This window comes from Eumetopias jubatus, unplaced genomic scaffold (assembly GCF_037043125.1).
Source record: "Eumetopias jubatus isolate StellerSeaLion01/CBP00866 unplaced genomic scaffold, mEumJub1_p1.0 scaffold_6, whole genome shotgun sequence".
Taxonomy (NCBI): Eukaryota; Metazoa; Chordata; class Mammalia; order Carnivora; family Otariidae; genus Eumetopias; species Eumetopias jubatus.
In genome coordinates this window covers 108648905-108661458 of record NW_028274812.1, presented here as the reverse complement: position 1 = coordinate 108661458, position 12554 = coordinate 108648905, and the positions used below count along the sequence as shown (strand labels likewise).

The 12554-nt window shown below is 58.8% G+C and overlaps 1 protein-coding gene across 12 annotated transcripts in view; it reads right to left on the bottom strand.

Annotated features, from left to right (window-relative positions):
• Positions 1-3074: 3074 nt before the first annotated feature.
• The window catches only part of TFEB (transcription factor EB), a 55645-nt gene continuing 46165 nt past the window's right edge, over positions 3075-12554 (bottom strand). For 6 of the 12 annotated variants that reach the window (XM_028097896.2, XM_088023996.1, XM_028097895.2 and 3 more), the window contains 8 exons: positions 9626-9839; positions 9282-9536; positions 8682-8759; positions 6871-6991; positions 6720-6776; positions 6027-6102; positions 5220-5367; positions 3075-4221 (listed from right to left, as the gene is read on the bottom strand). In XM_028097896.2, the coding sequence (XP_027953697.1) occupies positions 3733-4221; positions 5220-5367; positions 6027-6102; positions 6720-6776; positions 6871-6991; positions 8682-8759; positions 9282-9536; positions 9626-9817 (1416 nt within the window). In that variant the 5' untranslated portion in view covers positions 9818-9839 and the 3' untranslated portion in view covers positions 3075-3732. Of the gene's footprint in view, positions 4222-5219; positions 5368-6026; positions 6103-6719; positions 6777-6870; positions 6992-8681; positions 8760-9281; positions 9537-9625; positions 9901-12554 lie in introns of all 12 variants that reach the window. The other 6 variants (XM_028097893.2, XM_088023994.1, XM_028097891.2 and 3 more) reach the window with 2 other exon arrangements.

Here is a 12554-nt window from a genome sequence, read left to right as displayed (position 1 = left end):
TACATTAATAATATCTTCCTGGACTCGGCTCTGGCTGCTTAAATATTGTATAAATTCCACTGCCCCCCTCGGAAAAGAGAGAGCCAAGAAAAAAGATGAGGCTAAAGGAGCAGGCGAGGGGGGTGGGGGCCGGACCCTGAGAAGTGGGGGTCCCAGCAGGTCCCCAGCAGGGACAGGAGCTGACTCCTGGGGGCTCTTTCTAGCTGTTCTAGCTGATAAGCCAGGTGGCCAGGAGGGGCTGTGGAGGGCTGCGGGCTCTGAGATGGGGAGGGGGCGTGGGTTTGGAGCAGCAGTGTTACACTTGGGGTTCGTTTTTAGGGGGCTGTGTGTGTGTGTGTGGTGGGGGGAAGATCCAGAGTGTGTATTGGACTCTCGTCCAAGTCAGTTCTCCAAACAGTGAGGGAAAAATCTCGATTCAAAGGAGCAGTGGCTGATGGAAATCCCAGAGGACATTCTGAGGCCCCGCTGCTCCCCTTCCAGGCTTCGCTCCCCTTCCAGGCTTCGCTCCCCTTCCAGGCTTCGCTCCCCTTCCGGCTTCCCAGACAGCCCTGTCCTAGAGATGGCGGAGCGGGCCTCGGGGAGGCGCGGTCGGATGTCCAGGACTTCCTGACCCCGAGGACTTAGGCACTAAGGAAGAGACAGCCAGTGCCAGCCGGCCGGGCTTGAGCAGGGCCCATGGCCACTCCTGGCCGCCTGTCCAAACGACCAGAAGGGGACATCTCCATGTAAGGCAGGGGTGGGAAGCCACCCTCCCAGGCATACACGCCGGCGAATATGCCTGTCTTAGCCTGGGGGACTCAGATCCCAACTCCCTCACGGTACAAGGAGGTGAGAAGGTGGCAGCTGGTGGGGACACACACAGGAAGTGGAGCTGAGGATGGTGCGATCCTCGCGCCCAGCACCTTGCCTCCCACTGTGGGGCCCCACATGGGACCTAAGGGTGCAACAGCTTCTCATCCTTCCCCTACCTAGCTTGGACCCCTTTCCCAGACCCCAATCTCTTTTGACACTTTTGCTTGTTCCCAAGGCCAGGGCTTCCTCAGTGAAATGAGGGGGTTGGACCAGTCCATCCACACCAGGCCGCTTACCCACTCTACCTTTTAAAAAATAATTTCCCCCTCGTGGACTGGAAGTCTGGGAGGGGCTTGTCTACCAATAAAGAGTCTGACTGAAGAAAGCATTCCCCTCTTATTTATTCAGAGATGTTCATAACCACCGGTCCGGAGCCGCCGGCCTCTGTTTCAGCCACAAGCTAAGGGTCACGCAGACCAGTCTCAGATACACGAACCCTTGCTGGTGGCTTGTTGAAATGCTAGAGGTAGCACCTGTGCCTGCCTTAACCAAACTCGCAGGACTGGCCGGGCCCCCAGGCCGACCGCTTGCAACGTACGATAAAGCTGAGACTCCACCATCCCCCACTAGTGGGCGCCCGCGGTGGCCAGGTCCTGGCTCTGTGGCGCCCTCTTGTGGGCAGAACCCCTCACACTTTCAGTCGGGCCCAAAGGCCGGTCCAGACCCTGCTTCCCAGGCTGCAAGTGGTGGCCGGGCTGAAGGACCTAGGGGACAGGAAGCCATCAGACAGGTGGAGAGGGGGGTAATACAGCGGTCTTGAGGAGCTGCATGAGGGAGCAGAAGGGCAGATCTCCAGTCCATTGACTGAATCCCCAGGATGAAGAAGAGGGTCAGACAGAGTTCTCATTTTGACTTGGGAGTTCCCAGACCCCAACCCCCTCCAGTGTCAACATGGCCCAAGCCTGGGCCCATCACCTAGCTCCCAGTGAGAGTCCAGGAGGGGGCTGAGTGTGTGTGGGGGCGTGCTCCTAAGGCAAGGAGGGTTCCCACAGCAGGGCGGGGCCCCTGGGCTTGCTCAAACTCTGCAAGGTCATCCACGGCTCCATCTGACCTTGAGATTAATCCTGCAGCCTCGACCAATCCAGCCACCATCAGCACCCACATGCCCAGCTCCCTTTCCTTCTCTCCCCTCACATGTTAATTGCTCCAATGTTGATTTGATCTCCAGTTCTGCGTGGAGGAAATTGCCCTCTTAGCCATTTTTATCCAGGGAGTTTTTTTTTAATTAGGCCCCTTCGGCCTCTCAGGGCCCCCATGAGGGGAAAACCATTTTGGTCTCTGCCTGAAGACTGTGGAAGTCGAGAGAGAACTCGGCAAAGCCCCCAAAGACCCTCTCCTCCCTCCCCCCAAGACAGCTGGGACTCAAGAAGCTGCCACTCTGCCCCTCACTGCCCCAAGCCCACCTCCCCATCCTGGTGAGGTCATAAAATCCCAGATCTCAGAGCAGAGGCATATGGGAATTATGCTGGGGTTGGGGAACAGAAGCCCGGAGAGAGGAAAGGGTTTGCCAAGGCCTCACTGGCAGACAGGGCCAGAGCAGGGAACAGGGCCCTCATCCTTGACTCTACCCAGAGTCCAATACTCCTGACACCTCCCAAATTAGCTCAGTTGGGTCTCCCTTTCCCCAAACCCAGAGGAGGACTCAGCTCCTCGGTTACTAGGGAGCCGGTCCTGCTAGAGACACTGTCAAAGAGCAGAGGGGCCAGCCTTGCCTCCATGGGGCAGGCAACCGTACCTTCTCAAACAGGTGTCCATCCACCCACCCAGGGAGGGAGAAAACTCTGGAGAGGTGACCACTAGAACAGGCATTCGGCAACAGGAGAAACATGCCCCCCACCCCGGGCCAGTGGTAGTCTGGGCTAAGGGTGCCCCAAAGCAGCAGCTAAGAACAGACTTGGTTTGTGAGCAACCAGGTCCCCCACATCACCCAGCTCAGCTGTCTCAGGCCACCGCTGGAGGTGTGGAACCAGCGTGGCTGCAGCGCCATCTTGTGGCCACGAGGAGGGACAATGACCCCTTCAGTCCCCAAGCCCCCTAAGTTGGGCTACATCTCCGGCTTCCCTTGAGGTAAGTCTGGGAGGTGGGGGAAACCAGGTGATGGGCTTGTTTCCTCCTCTCTGTCTCCCCCTACCCTGACCCCCCCCCCCCGCAGTGGTGGGCACTGGGTTGAATCCTCCCTTTGTGTCTACCCCAGATCACTCCAAAGAGACAGGACAAGCAGATACAAAGCACAGTGTTTACTAAAGGCACAAAGTGGGGAGCCTGGAGGGAGCTGCTCTTCCAGCAGTGACCCCGTGCTCTAGCAGGAACCCAGCACCCCCTCTTCCGCCCCCGCCCTCACACCATCTGGTAGAGAGCTGTTAGCACCAAAGGGGGGTGGGGGTGCCAGGCTGGAGGACAGACTTGTGGCCATCTGAGTCCCAAAAAGGCAGGCCTGGGCATCCCCTGGACCAGTCATTGCCTCAGAGAAGGAATCTCCTGAACCCCCTGCTCTCGCATGTCCTCCTTCACCAGCAGGGGTGGGGATCAGACTCAGAAGACAGAACCCTCCCAGGACACCTCTTCTTACCTCTAGCACACCTGTCCCCTCCCTTCCCCTCATGATTTCACCTCCAGGAGCTGAGCTGAAGGCCTATTCTTACCCAGCCCTATCAAGAGGGCGATCCCTGGGGAGTACTGAGCCGGGCAGGGGGCTTCTCCTGCCCCCACACGCTGCCAAGCAGGCACTAAGTCCAAACAGGGGGCCAACAGGAAGGAGTGATGAGGCAGGGCAGTTGGCTATGTCACACACAAGTGCAGCCCGAGGGGTGGGAGGGAGGTGGCCCCGGCCCTCCCAGCCCCCAGGTCCACCCCTGTTCCCCAGCATGGCAGCAGCCCAGGTCACAGCACATCGCCCTCCTCCATGCTGAAGCTGCTCCGGCGGCTACTGGCCTTGGAGGCCTCAGGGGACATGGTGGAGAAGAGAGGGTCAGAGGCCAGTGGTAGCAGTGAGTCATCCAGGAGCATGAGGTCCAGATCCTTCTTGGACAAGTTGGGGAATGGGGAGCCATGCTCTGGCCCCAGAGGTTCAGGGTAGCCTGGGGGCCCTTCATCGCCCCCGCCCCCAAAGCTCAGGCTGTGGCTGAAGTCCAGGTGGTGGAATGGGGACGGTGGCTGAGGTGGCTGGGCTGGCAGGGGCAGCGGGGCCTGGGGGGGCAGAACCGGCAGTGGCTCAGGATCCGGGACCTCGGCCTCCAACAGCAGGGCCTCCCCGGGGCCCTCCTCGCTGGGCATCTCCTGCTTCACCACCTGCTGGGCCAGCTCAGCCATATTCACGCCCGATGGCGAGGTGGTGGGGAGGCCATGCACTCGAGCCTGCATCTCCAGCTCCTGCAAGGGGGGCGGGGGTCGCAGAGAGAAGGGGCTGGGGGCACACACCCATGGGCGCCAGCTACCTGACTCCACCCCCAGCTCCCCCGCTGCAGCCCTTGCCCCTCCCCTTGTGGCACCCAACATGGCTCAGCTGGAAGCAAGTACAGGGTGGCTCTAGAGTCTAGACCAGTGTTTTTTTCAAACTACAAGTCACAACTCATTAGTGGGTTGTGAAACCACTGTAGTGAGTCTTGACCAGCTCGCTCTCTCTCTTTTTGTTTCAATTGAAAATAGGCTTGCCTAGACTAGACCAGAATAGAAATGATCAGAATGCACTGCATCTATTAAGAATGACAGTTCTTTCATGAAACTTTGATTTTTCCTTTGAGTGTGGCTGGATTGCAATGCCAACTGTATTACCTCCTATGAGAAACCGAGAAGTTTAAAAACCGCCATCCATGTGCCCTTTGTATAGATGACCAGCCTCAGATCCAAAGAAGGCAGAGACCCTGAGCCACAGCCAGGATTAGAAAGAACCCTCGTTCCAGGTGGTAGGCAGGAGTCTCCCAAGCCTTGTTCTTTAGTTTGTCCCCATTGGGGAGACTTGGCACTCCCCCAGTTCTAGCTCTCTGCCCCCCCCCACACGGTAGGTCTGCACTCTGCCACCCTCTTGAAGTTAGCTGTAGGCACATACTTGCACTGATCGAGGAAATGTGAGCAGAGGCGATAAGTGTCACCTTGCTGTACATGGCTTTAAGAGCCAGCTCTAGATGCGCCTGTCCACTGGCCTGGGTCCCAGAACAAGGGTCTCACAGAACAGAACCTCTAGCCGGTCCTTGTTGCTTAAAGTTGCTAGGCATGGCTTGTTAGCAAACCATTACGTCTGTCCTCCCTCTTCCTGGGCATCATTCCCATTCCCCTAACTTCGGAAGCATGAGCACTGCCCCTGAGGTCGAGAGCCAGGCCGGGGCCAGGGGTCAGAGATACCCAGCAAGTGCCAAGTGCATGGGCCCGACCTGGATACGGAGCAAGAGTTGCTTGTTGGTCACCTCCAGACGCCGTGAGTGGTTCTCCAGCTCCCGGGACTTCTGCAGGTCCTTCTGCATCCTCCGGATGTAATCGACAGAGGCCTTGAGGATGGTGCCCTTGTTCCAGCGCACGTCCCTGCAGGCCAGGCCAAAGCAGAGGTGCAGGCTCGGCCGAGTGGCCAAGTATTCGCCATGCGCTCGGCAGGTCAAAAGAAAACCCTGCTTTGGTTCCAGAAGCCTCCCGCCGCCTGTCCCAAAGCGGCTTACAAACCCCAGACACGACCAACCCTGATCTGTGGAGGAGGCCCTTCTCCGTCTGCACACAGCACACCCTCCCGGGTGACCTCACTGCCACTACCCACCTCACGAATCCCATGGAAGCCAACCATTCAGGGCAGCCTCCTTCCCTAAGCCTTCCATTCCTGCCACCAAAACCCACACCCGTCCTCAACTCTCGCTCCTCCCAGCCCTGGGCCCCTCTGTGCCAGTCTGAGTCCAGAGGTTCCCAGCATGACCCCTCCTCCTCCAGGAAGCACCCCCGGGCTGACCCCCGCAGCCTCACTTCCAGGATTTTGCTCATCTGTCTCAAGCTGGTCTGATTTGGGCGGAGGGGGGAATCTTCTTTCCCCTAACAGATGATAAGCTCTTAGGAGGCAGCGCCCAACCAAGGGATTCTCTTCCCGGCCCTTGCCCCTGGCAACCAGCACAGTGCAGAAAATACGCATCAGCAGCCGCAGCCCCACCCCCAGCCCCCGACCCTTTCCCTTTTCCCCCTCTCCCCCAGAAACCGCTCACAGGTCATTGGCCTTGGGGATCAGCATTCCCAGCTCCTTGATGCGGTCATTGATGTTGAACCTCCGCCTCCTTTCAACTAAAGGTAACAAATCCCGGAGGGAGCAATTAGGAGGATGAGGACCCCAGCGGGGAGAGGGGCCCAGCCCAGGAGGGGGGGGCCTTGGCCCTTCTGGGAAGTAATGAGTGACCCACAGAAGGGATCGCTGTGGGAATGAGGCCAGAACCACCAAGGGGCTCGGCCAGGCCGAAGCACCCCGTCAGCGGTTAGCATAGCAGAGCGGCCTGGGGCCCGGGGCAGCGTTCCGCGGGGCCCCAGGGCTGGAACTCCCTCCCTCCCGAGAGAGTTCCCAGGCTCCACGCCCTAAAGGAACCAATCTGACCTGATAAACCCGTTCCTTCTGAAGTCCTGGGGATTTCATGAATATCGCTGCCCCCCCCCCCCCCCACCGCCCGGCCCCTTCTCCCATCCCCTCCTAACAGGGCCAGTGGGAAGAAGGCCTTGCTGAACCCATCCAGTCCCACCAATGGAGGATTTAAGGTCTTGGGTGCGGAAGCCTTTCTAACCCATGCAGGTCAGAATGGCTTGTTTTGTTTTGTTTTCAAGTAAACCCTACCCCCAACCTGAGGCTCCGGTCAGAGGCTTTTTAGGCAGCTCAGGAGAGCGCAAGGACACAAGGCATCGGTGGGACTCACTTAGGTTGTGATTGTCTTTCTTCTGCCGCTCCTTGGCCAGGGCCCGGCTCTCCGCATCTGGAGGTCAGGCGAGAAGGACAGAGGAGCTGGGAGGGAGGGAGAAGAGGGAGGAATGGGGAGCCAGGGCCCCGGGGAGACGGGGAGGTGGTACCTGTGAGCTCTCGCTTCTGGGTCAGGTCAGCGGGGCACGAGCTGCTGGTGACGCCCACCAGGGAGGCTGTGACCTGGGGGTCACCACTGTACACGTTCAGGTGGCTGCTGGACAGGGGCAACTGTGGGGTGAGGCGGGGAGAGGGACGTGGTGAGCAGCCCCCTCTGCAGGGGGCCCTCCCTGGGGCCCATCATCCCAGGGACAGCCAGGCCCCCACGCCCCACTTCCAGCTCTAAGGGCTCCTCCAGAGGAGCTCGAGGGTGTCAGAATCCACCCCAGGCCTCGTCACCCGGCAATCCCACGGGCAAGTCTAGGGTCAGGAGCTGAGTGAGGCGCCGCCTAGTGGCCTAGTGGCTGGAACCCCCGTGGAGTGATCAGCCCTGAGGGGTGACAGATGAGGGGATTAAGTCCCAGGCACTGGGAAGCCCAGAGGAGAAGCACCTAATCTATTTTGGAGTTTCTGAATGGTTTCTGGAGGGTGTGGAACCTGAATTGGGTCCTGAGCAGAGCAGTGAGGAAGAGCCTGAGGGCTGAGCAAAGACTCGGGCCGGACAGAGCTGGCGGTCCCCGCGGGAGCTCAAGCTGCGGGAGCGGACAGGGTGCCGGGGGCAGATCGGCCGTGCAAAGATGCTGGCATTCCGTAATGGGCAGCCAGTGGGGGGTGAAGCAGGGGCCCAGCAGGGACAGACTGGAGCTCTGGGGTAATCGCCCAGAAGCCTCGGTAGGACACAAGCACCCTACTAGATACATGGAAACCACTGAGGGGACCAGACACTTGTGCCCTCTGGCCCTCTCCCTCCTCCCAGCCTTCAGTGCTCAGGTGGCAGCAGGTTTCAGACCCAACTGGCCCCAACCAGTCCGGCTGAGCCACTGGGCAATGTTGCCAGGGCGGCAGGGATCCTGGACTGACTCTTGGACTTCGTACTGCAAGATCTGGCGGCTTCCCCTCAGTGGCATGAGCTAGGGCCAGAGTCAAGGTAATAGGCACAGGCCCGAGGGGCAGGAGTGAGCAGCTGAGGTTTAGGACCTTCCAAAAAGGGGCAGGGACACCCACATTTCCACCTGCTCGGGGCAAATATCTGTCACCCTGTGCAGAGCTAGCCCCCATTCCTTGCCTTATCTAACCTTCCCACAATCCTGTGGGTAGATGGCATCATCCCCATTCTGCTGCTGAGAAAAGTGGGCTTCAGAACAATTAAGGGACTTGCCAGGGTCACAGCCAAAGCCAGAAGCTCGGCCTCTTGAGTCTAAGACTGGCCCCTTCCCCTCTGCTACCGAACTTCTGCCTGGGAGGCCCAGAGAGCATTCACACTGCCAGGAGGCTGCTGGAGGGAGGGGACAAAGCCAGCCCCCTAGCACTTGTCCCATGGGGTGAGGGACACAGGCCTGTCCTCTGCTGGGTCCTAGGCTTTGTAGAAGAGGGAAGCCCCAGATCCCAAAGGAATCCATCAGCTCGAGGTCACACTGCTCCCCTCCAGGAATGCTCTCCCTGCCTCCCCTCTGCTGAGGCCCAGCACCACTACCTCCTGCCCCATCCCCTACCCAGCCCCCTGAAGACTTCCCCAACTGCCAGCCACTACTCCCCACTGAAGCCCCATCGTGCACGCAGGCTAGGCACGCCTCTCTGGAGTCATAATTCTGCTCAGCCTTGGGCTCTGCTCACATGATCTGACAGAGGCGACTCTCATCTCTGCAGCAAGACAGCTCTGCCCAGGTGAGGACCTTGTCTCGAGTTCTTTCCAGGCTCAGGGCCACTGGAGAACCTCCACCTCCTCCCACTGACATTCCCACCCCACCCCGGCCAGCAGTACCGTGTTGGGCATCTGAGTTTCAGGATTGATGAAGCCCAGGACGTCATCCAGACACATAATGTTGTCAATGACATCAAACTGAAAGAGAAAAGTCCATCTGAGGAGGGCCCACTAGGAGAAAGGCACAGGGAAGGGGCACGGGGGTAGCCACTGACCTGAAGGGACCTTGGAGCCCACCTCACCTAACCTTGGAGCGCACCTCACCTAACCTTGGAGCCCACCTCACCTAACCTGCTCATCTCGGAGGGAAAAGGAAAAAGGTCCAGAGAGGGGATGAGGTGTCCAGGTACCACAGGCCCAAGGCCAACGCTCTTCCCAAGGAGCCAAGTTGCCCAAGGAGATTGCTTTATATACCTTCTGTCTGGACATGGATTTGCAGGTGTGCTGGGCTTTCCTCTATGAGCCTCCTGTTTCTCCCTAGGAAAGCTTTGAAAAGTAGGGATGATGCTTCTCCTGGGAGACTGGGCCTCCCTGAGGGCAGACCTGTGTCTCCCCTCGGACTGGGAGGGACTCTAACAGCGGCACCCTGCCTCTGCCATTAGACTAGGCATCCCAGGAGCAGAGCACCTGGCACCAGCTCTGCTCATGGCAGCCACTTACCTCCCTCTCGGGGTTGGAGCCGATGTGCAGCATGGCCATGGGGCTGTTGGGAGCACTGTTGCCGGCTGAGGAGGACATCACATGTCCGGCCCGCACCCCCGGGGAGGCAGCCGGCAGGGGCTTCGGGGAGCCCTGGGCAGGGCTGATGTGGGCGGCAAACTTGTTCCCGTAGGTCTCGGACAGGTACTCCCGAACCTTCTGGTCCCGGGACTGCTGCAGGTGGTAGGAGGTGGGGTTCTCCAGGTAGGACTGCACCTGGGGGCGGTGGGGAGAAGGCGAGGGTTCTAGGGGTCCCGGAGCCAGGGTGGGAGGGGACAAGGCCCTGCCTTCGGGACAGGCCCTACCTTCAGGACCTCCCCGGGCACAGGTGGTGGAGACTGGAAGTGGACTGGGGTGTTGATGGCCGGCGTGGGCGGCCCGCCCAGCTGCTGCTGCACGTAATGCACGACGGCCCGCTGCTGCATGCGTTCCCGCTGCTCCTCCTGCTGCGCCTGCTCCCGCATGAGCTGCATGCGCAGCCCGATGCGCGACGCCATGGCGGCCACTGGCACCGGCTCCCTGCGGGCGGGGGGCAGGTCTGTGAGGCGCGGCCCGCTTCAGAGCACCGGGTCTTGGGCACCTGCAGCCATCATACAGGAGAAGACACTGAGGCCCAGAGGGGAGAAGGGGTTTGGTCACCGAGCAAGAGGGTGATGGAGCTGAGACCTGACCCCAAGTCTCCTGCTTCCTGGGCCAGAAACGGAGACCCTCCCTTCTTTGTTCATTGCAGCTGATCGGCCCCAGAAGGTTGGAGTCACTCTTGACTCCCCTCTTTCCGTCAGGCCACATGGTGATCCTGGCAGCTCTGACCCCAGGAATGTCCCCTCTGCCACCACCTCCCCGCCAGCAATGTGGGCCCGCCCACAGCGGGCCTTATCTGGCTTCCTGAGGGAGCCTCCTAATGTTCAGACTCCCTCCTTTCTTGCTCTTCAACATTCTACTCGTAATTCAGTAATCACAGGGATCCTGTTAAACCTTTTAAGTCAGATCCTGTCCCTCCCTCTGCCCAGAACTATCAATGGTTCACATGTCCCTTGGAGTAAAAGCCGAAGTCCTTACCCCCAAAGGCCCTCTTGTGATCTCTCCCCACCTCACGGTCCCCTCTGACCGCATCTCCCCCTGCTTTCTCCCTTGTTCCACCTGCTCCAGCCACACCCACCAGCCTCTTTATAATCCCTCAAACACACAGCAGGCACGCTCCCACCTCAGGGCCTTTGCACTTGCTCTCCCCTCAGTCTGGGATGCCCCTCCCCCAAATACCATTCATTCCTTCACCTCTTCAAAGGCTCAAAAGTCCCGTTCTTACAGAGACCTTCCATGACTAACCTATTCAAACTTGCAAAATTCCTACCTGCCCCCCCCAACACTCCCTATGCCCCTTCCTTCTTTGTGTTTCTCCATAACACTTATCACCATCCTAACCATTATGCATTTTTGCTTAGTTATTTCATTCACTGTCTATCTCTTTCTCACTAGGAATGCAAACTCCCCTGAGGGGAAGCATTTTGTGTCTGCCTTGTTCGCTGCTGTGCCTTCAGCCTTTAGCCCAGGGCCTGGGACACGGTAGATGTTCTGCAAATGTGTGCAGGGAATGATTACTATTTATGAATCAGGCACTGGCAATACAGCAGCAAGCTAACTATAGTCCCTGAGCTCATGGAGTCTAAGGTCCAGTGAATGAGAAAAGCAAGTCCACAGGCCATTATAAGCCTGTGCAAAGGGACACTTTAGGGCACCTGGGCCTCCAAGGGCCCAGGGAGGGCTCCCACCACCCAGGATGTCAGCTCTGATCGTGGAGGGGTCTCAGTGGGATGGTTGACTGAGGGCCCCAGGTCTAGTCTGGAAAGAGGGAGGAAAAGACAGACTGAGGCCAGCTGCAGGCCCTAGCTCCCTGAGGGACCCTGGCACATCGCTTCCCTTGGAGGCTCTGTCTCCCTAGGCACAAAATGAAACAGTTGGACTCGGTGATTTCTAAGGTCCCTCCCAGCTAAAAGACTCCCTGAGAGGTACAGAGCCCCCAGGGGTTCCCCAACTCCATAAAGGTTCTCGCAGAGGGTCCCATCTTGGGGACATTGCAAGAGGCCATATGACTTCATGGTTGAGCAAGCATTATCAAACAGGGCAGACATGGGCTTAAATCCCAGCTCTGCCACGTCTTGGCTGTGTGACCTTGGGCAAGTCACTTCATCTCTCTGAGCTTCAGCTTCCCATCTGTAACCAAGTTCTCCGTCAGAAGCTTGGTGAACATGTTAAGTGGAAAGATGGTGTCTTGCACAGCACATGGCACTCGGTAGGCTGAGTGAGGAAGTAAAGGATAAACACAGGGCTGAGCGGGTCAGCTGCAGTACAGACCAGAGGCCAGAGCTGTGCCCCAGGGGTCCGAAGAAGGAGACCCAGACCTCTGCGGAGTGGGTACAAAGGAAAGCAGGGTCGCCTAATGCCAGACTAAGTCACTAAGTACCTCGTGGAAGGTACTGGCAAATATTCAGTGAAAATCATGGAGATAGTAATAATTTGCATCTATTTGAGCATTTACTCTGTGCTGGGCACTGTTCCAGGCACTTTAACCTCAAAACAGCCCCACGAGGTAGTTCTGGTTATTATGCCTCTGTTTCTCCTTAAGTATCTGGGGACAGAGAGAGCTGGGACCCAGTCCAGCATGGCTCCCCAGCCCATCGGGGCGGGGCATGGCGGGGTGGTCTCCACGCAGAGCTGGGAGGGAGCTTGTCCCAGGCTGCATGTCTGGTTGGCTCAGGACCACGAACGGAGCCCAAGCCACTGGATCCCGACCCAGAGCTCCCTCTACCACCACAGCTGCTTCCTTGCAAAAGAGGTCCACACCATCCGCCTCAGACCTTTGAGTACTCAGTGACCCTTACTCACCTTCCTTCCTCCCTTCTCTGCCCACCTCCCCCCCCCCCGCCCGCCCCAGGGCCAGGAATTAGTGAATCAGCCCCAAGGGTCTCTCTGCCAGCTCCCATCAGGACAGTCCCCCAAGGAGAAAGGAGCAGGCACCCCCTCCTTCTACCCCTTTCTCTGTCCTGCAGCTGGGACACAGCTGCAGCCTCTACCCCTTTCCTATGCTCCTACAGAGGGGTAGCCTGTCTTCACCAGCTGCCCACCCCCCCGCTGCCCCCTGCAGCCCTGCAGACCTCACGGGCTCTGACCCCAGCCCAGCCCACTGCCCTGCAGCTGCACGCCCTGCAGCCCTGCATGCTCGCACCCCTCGGGGAA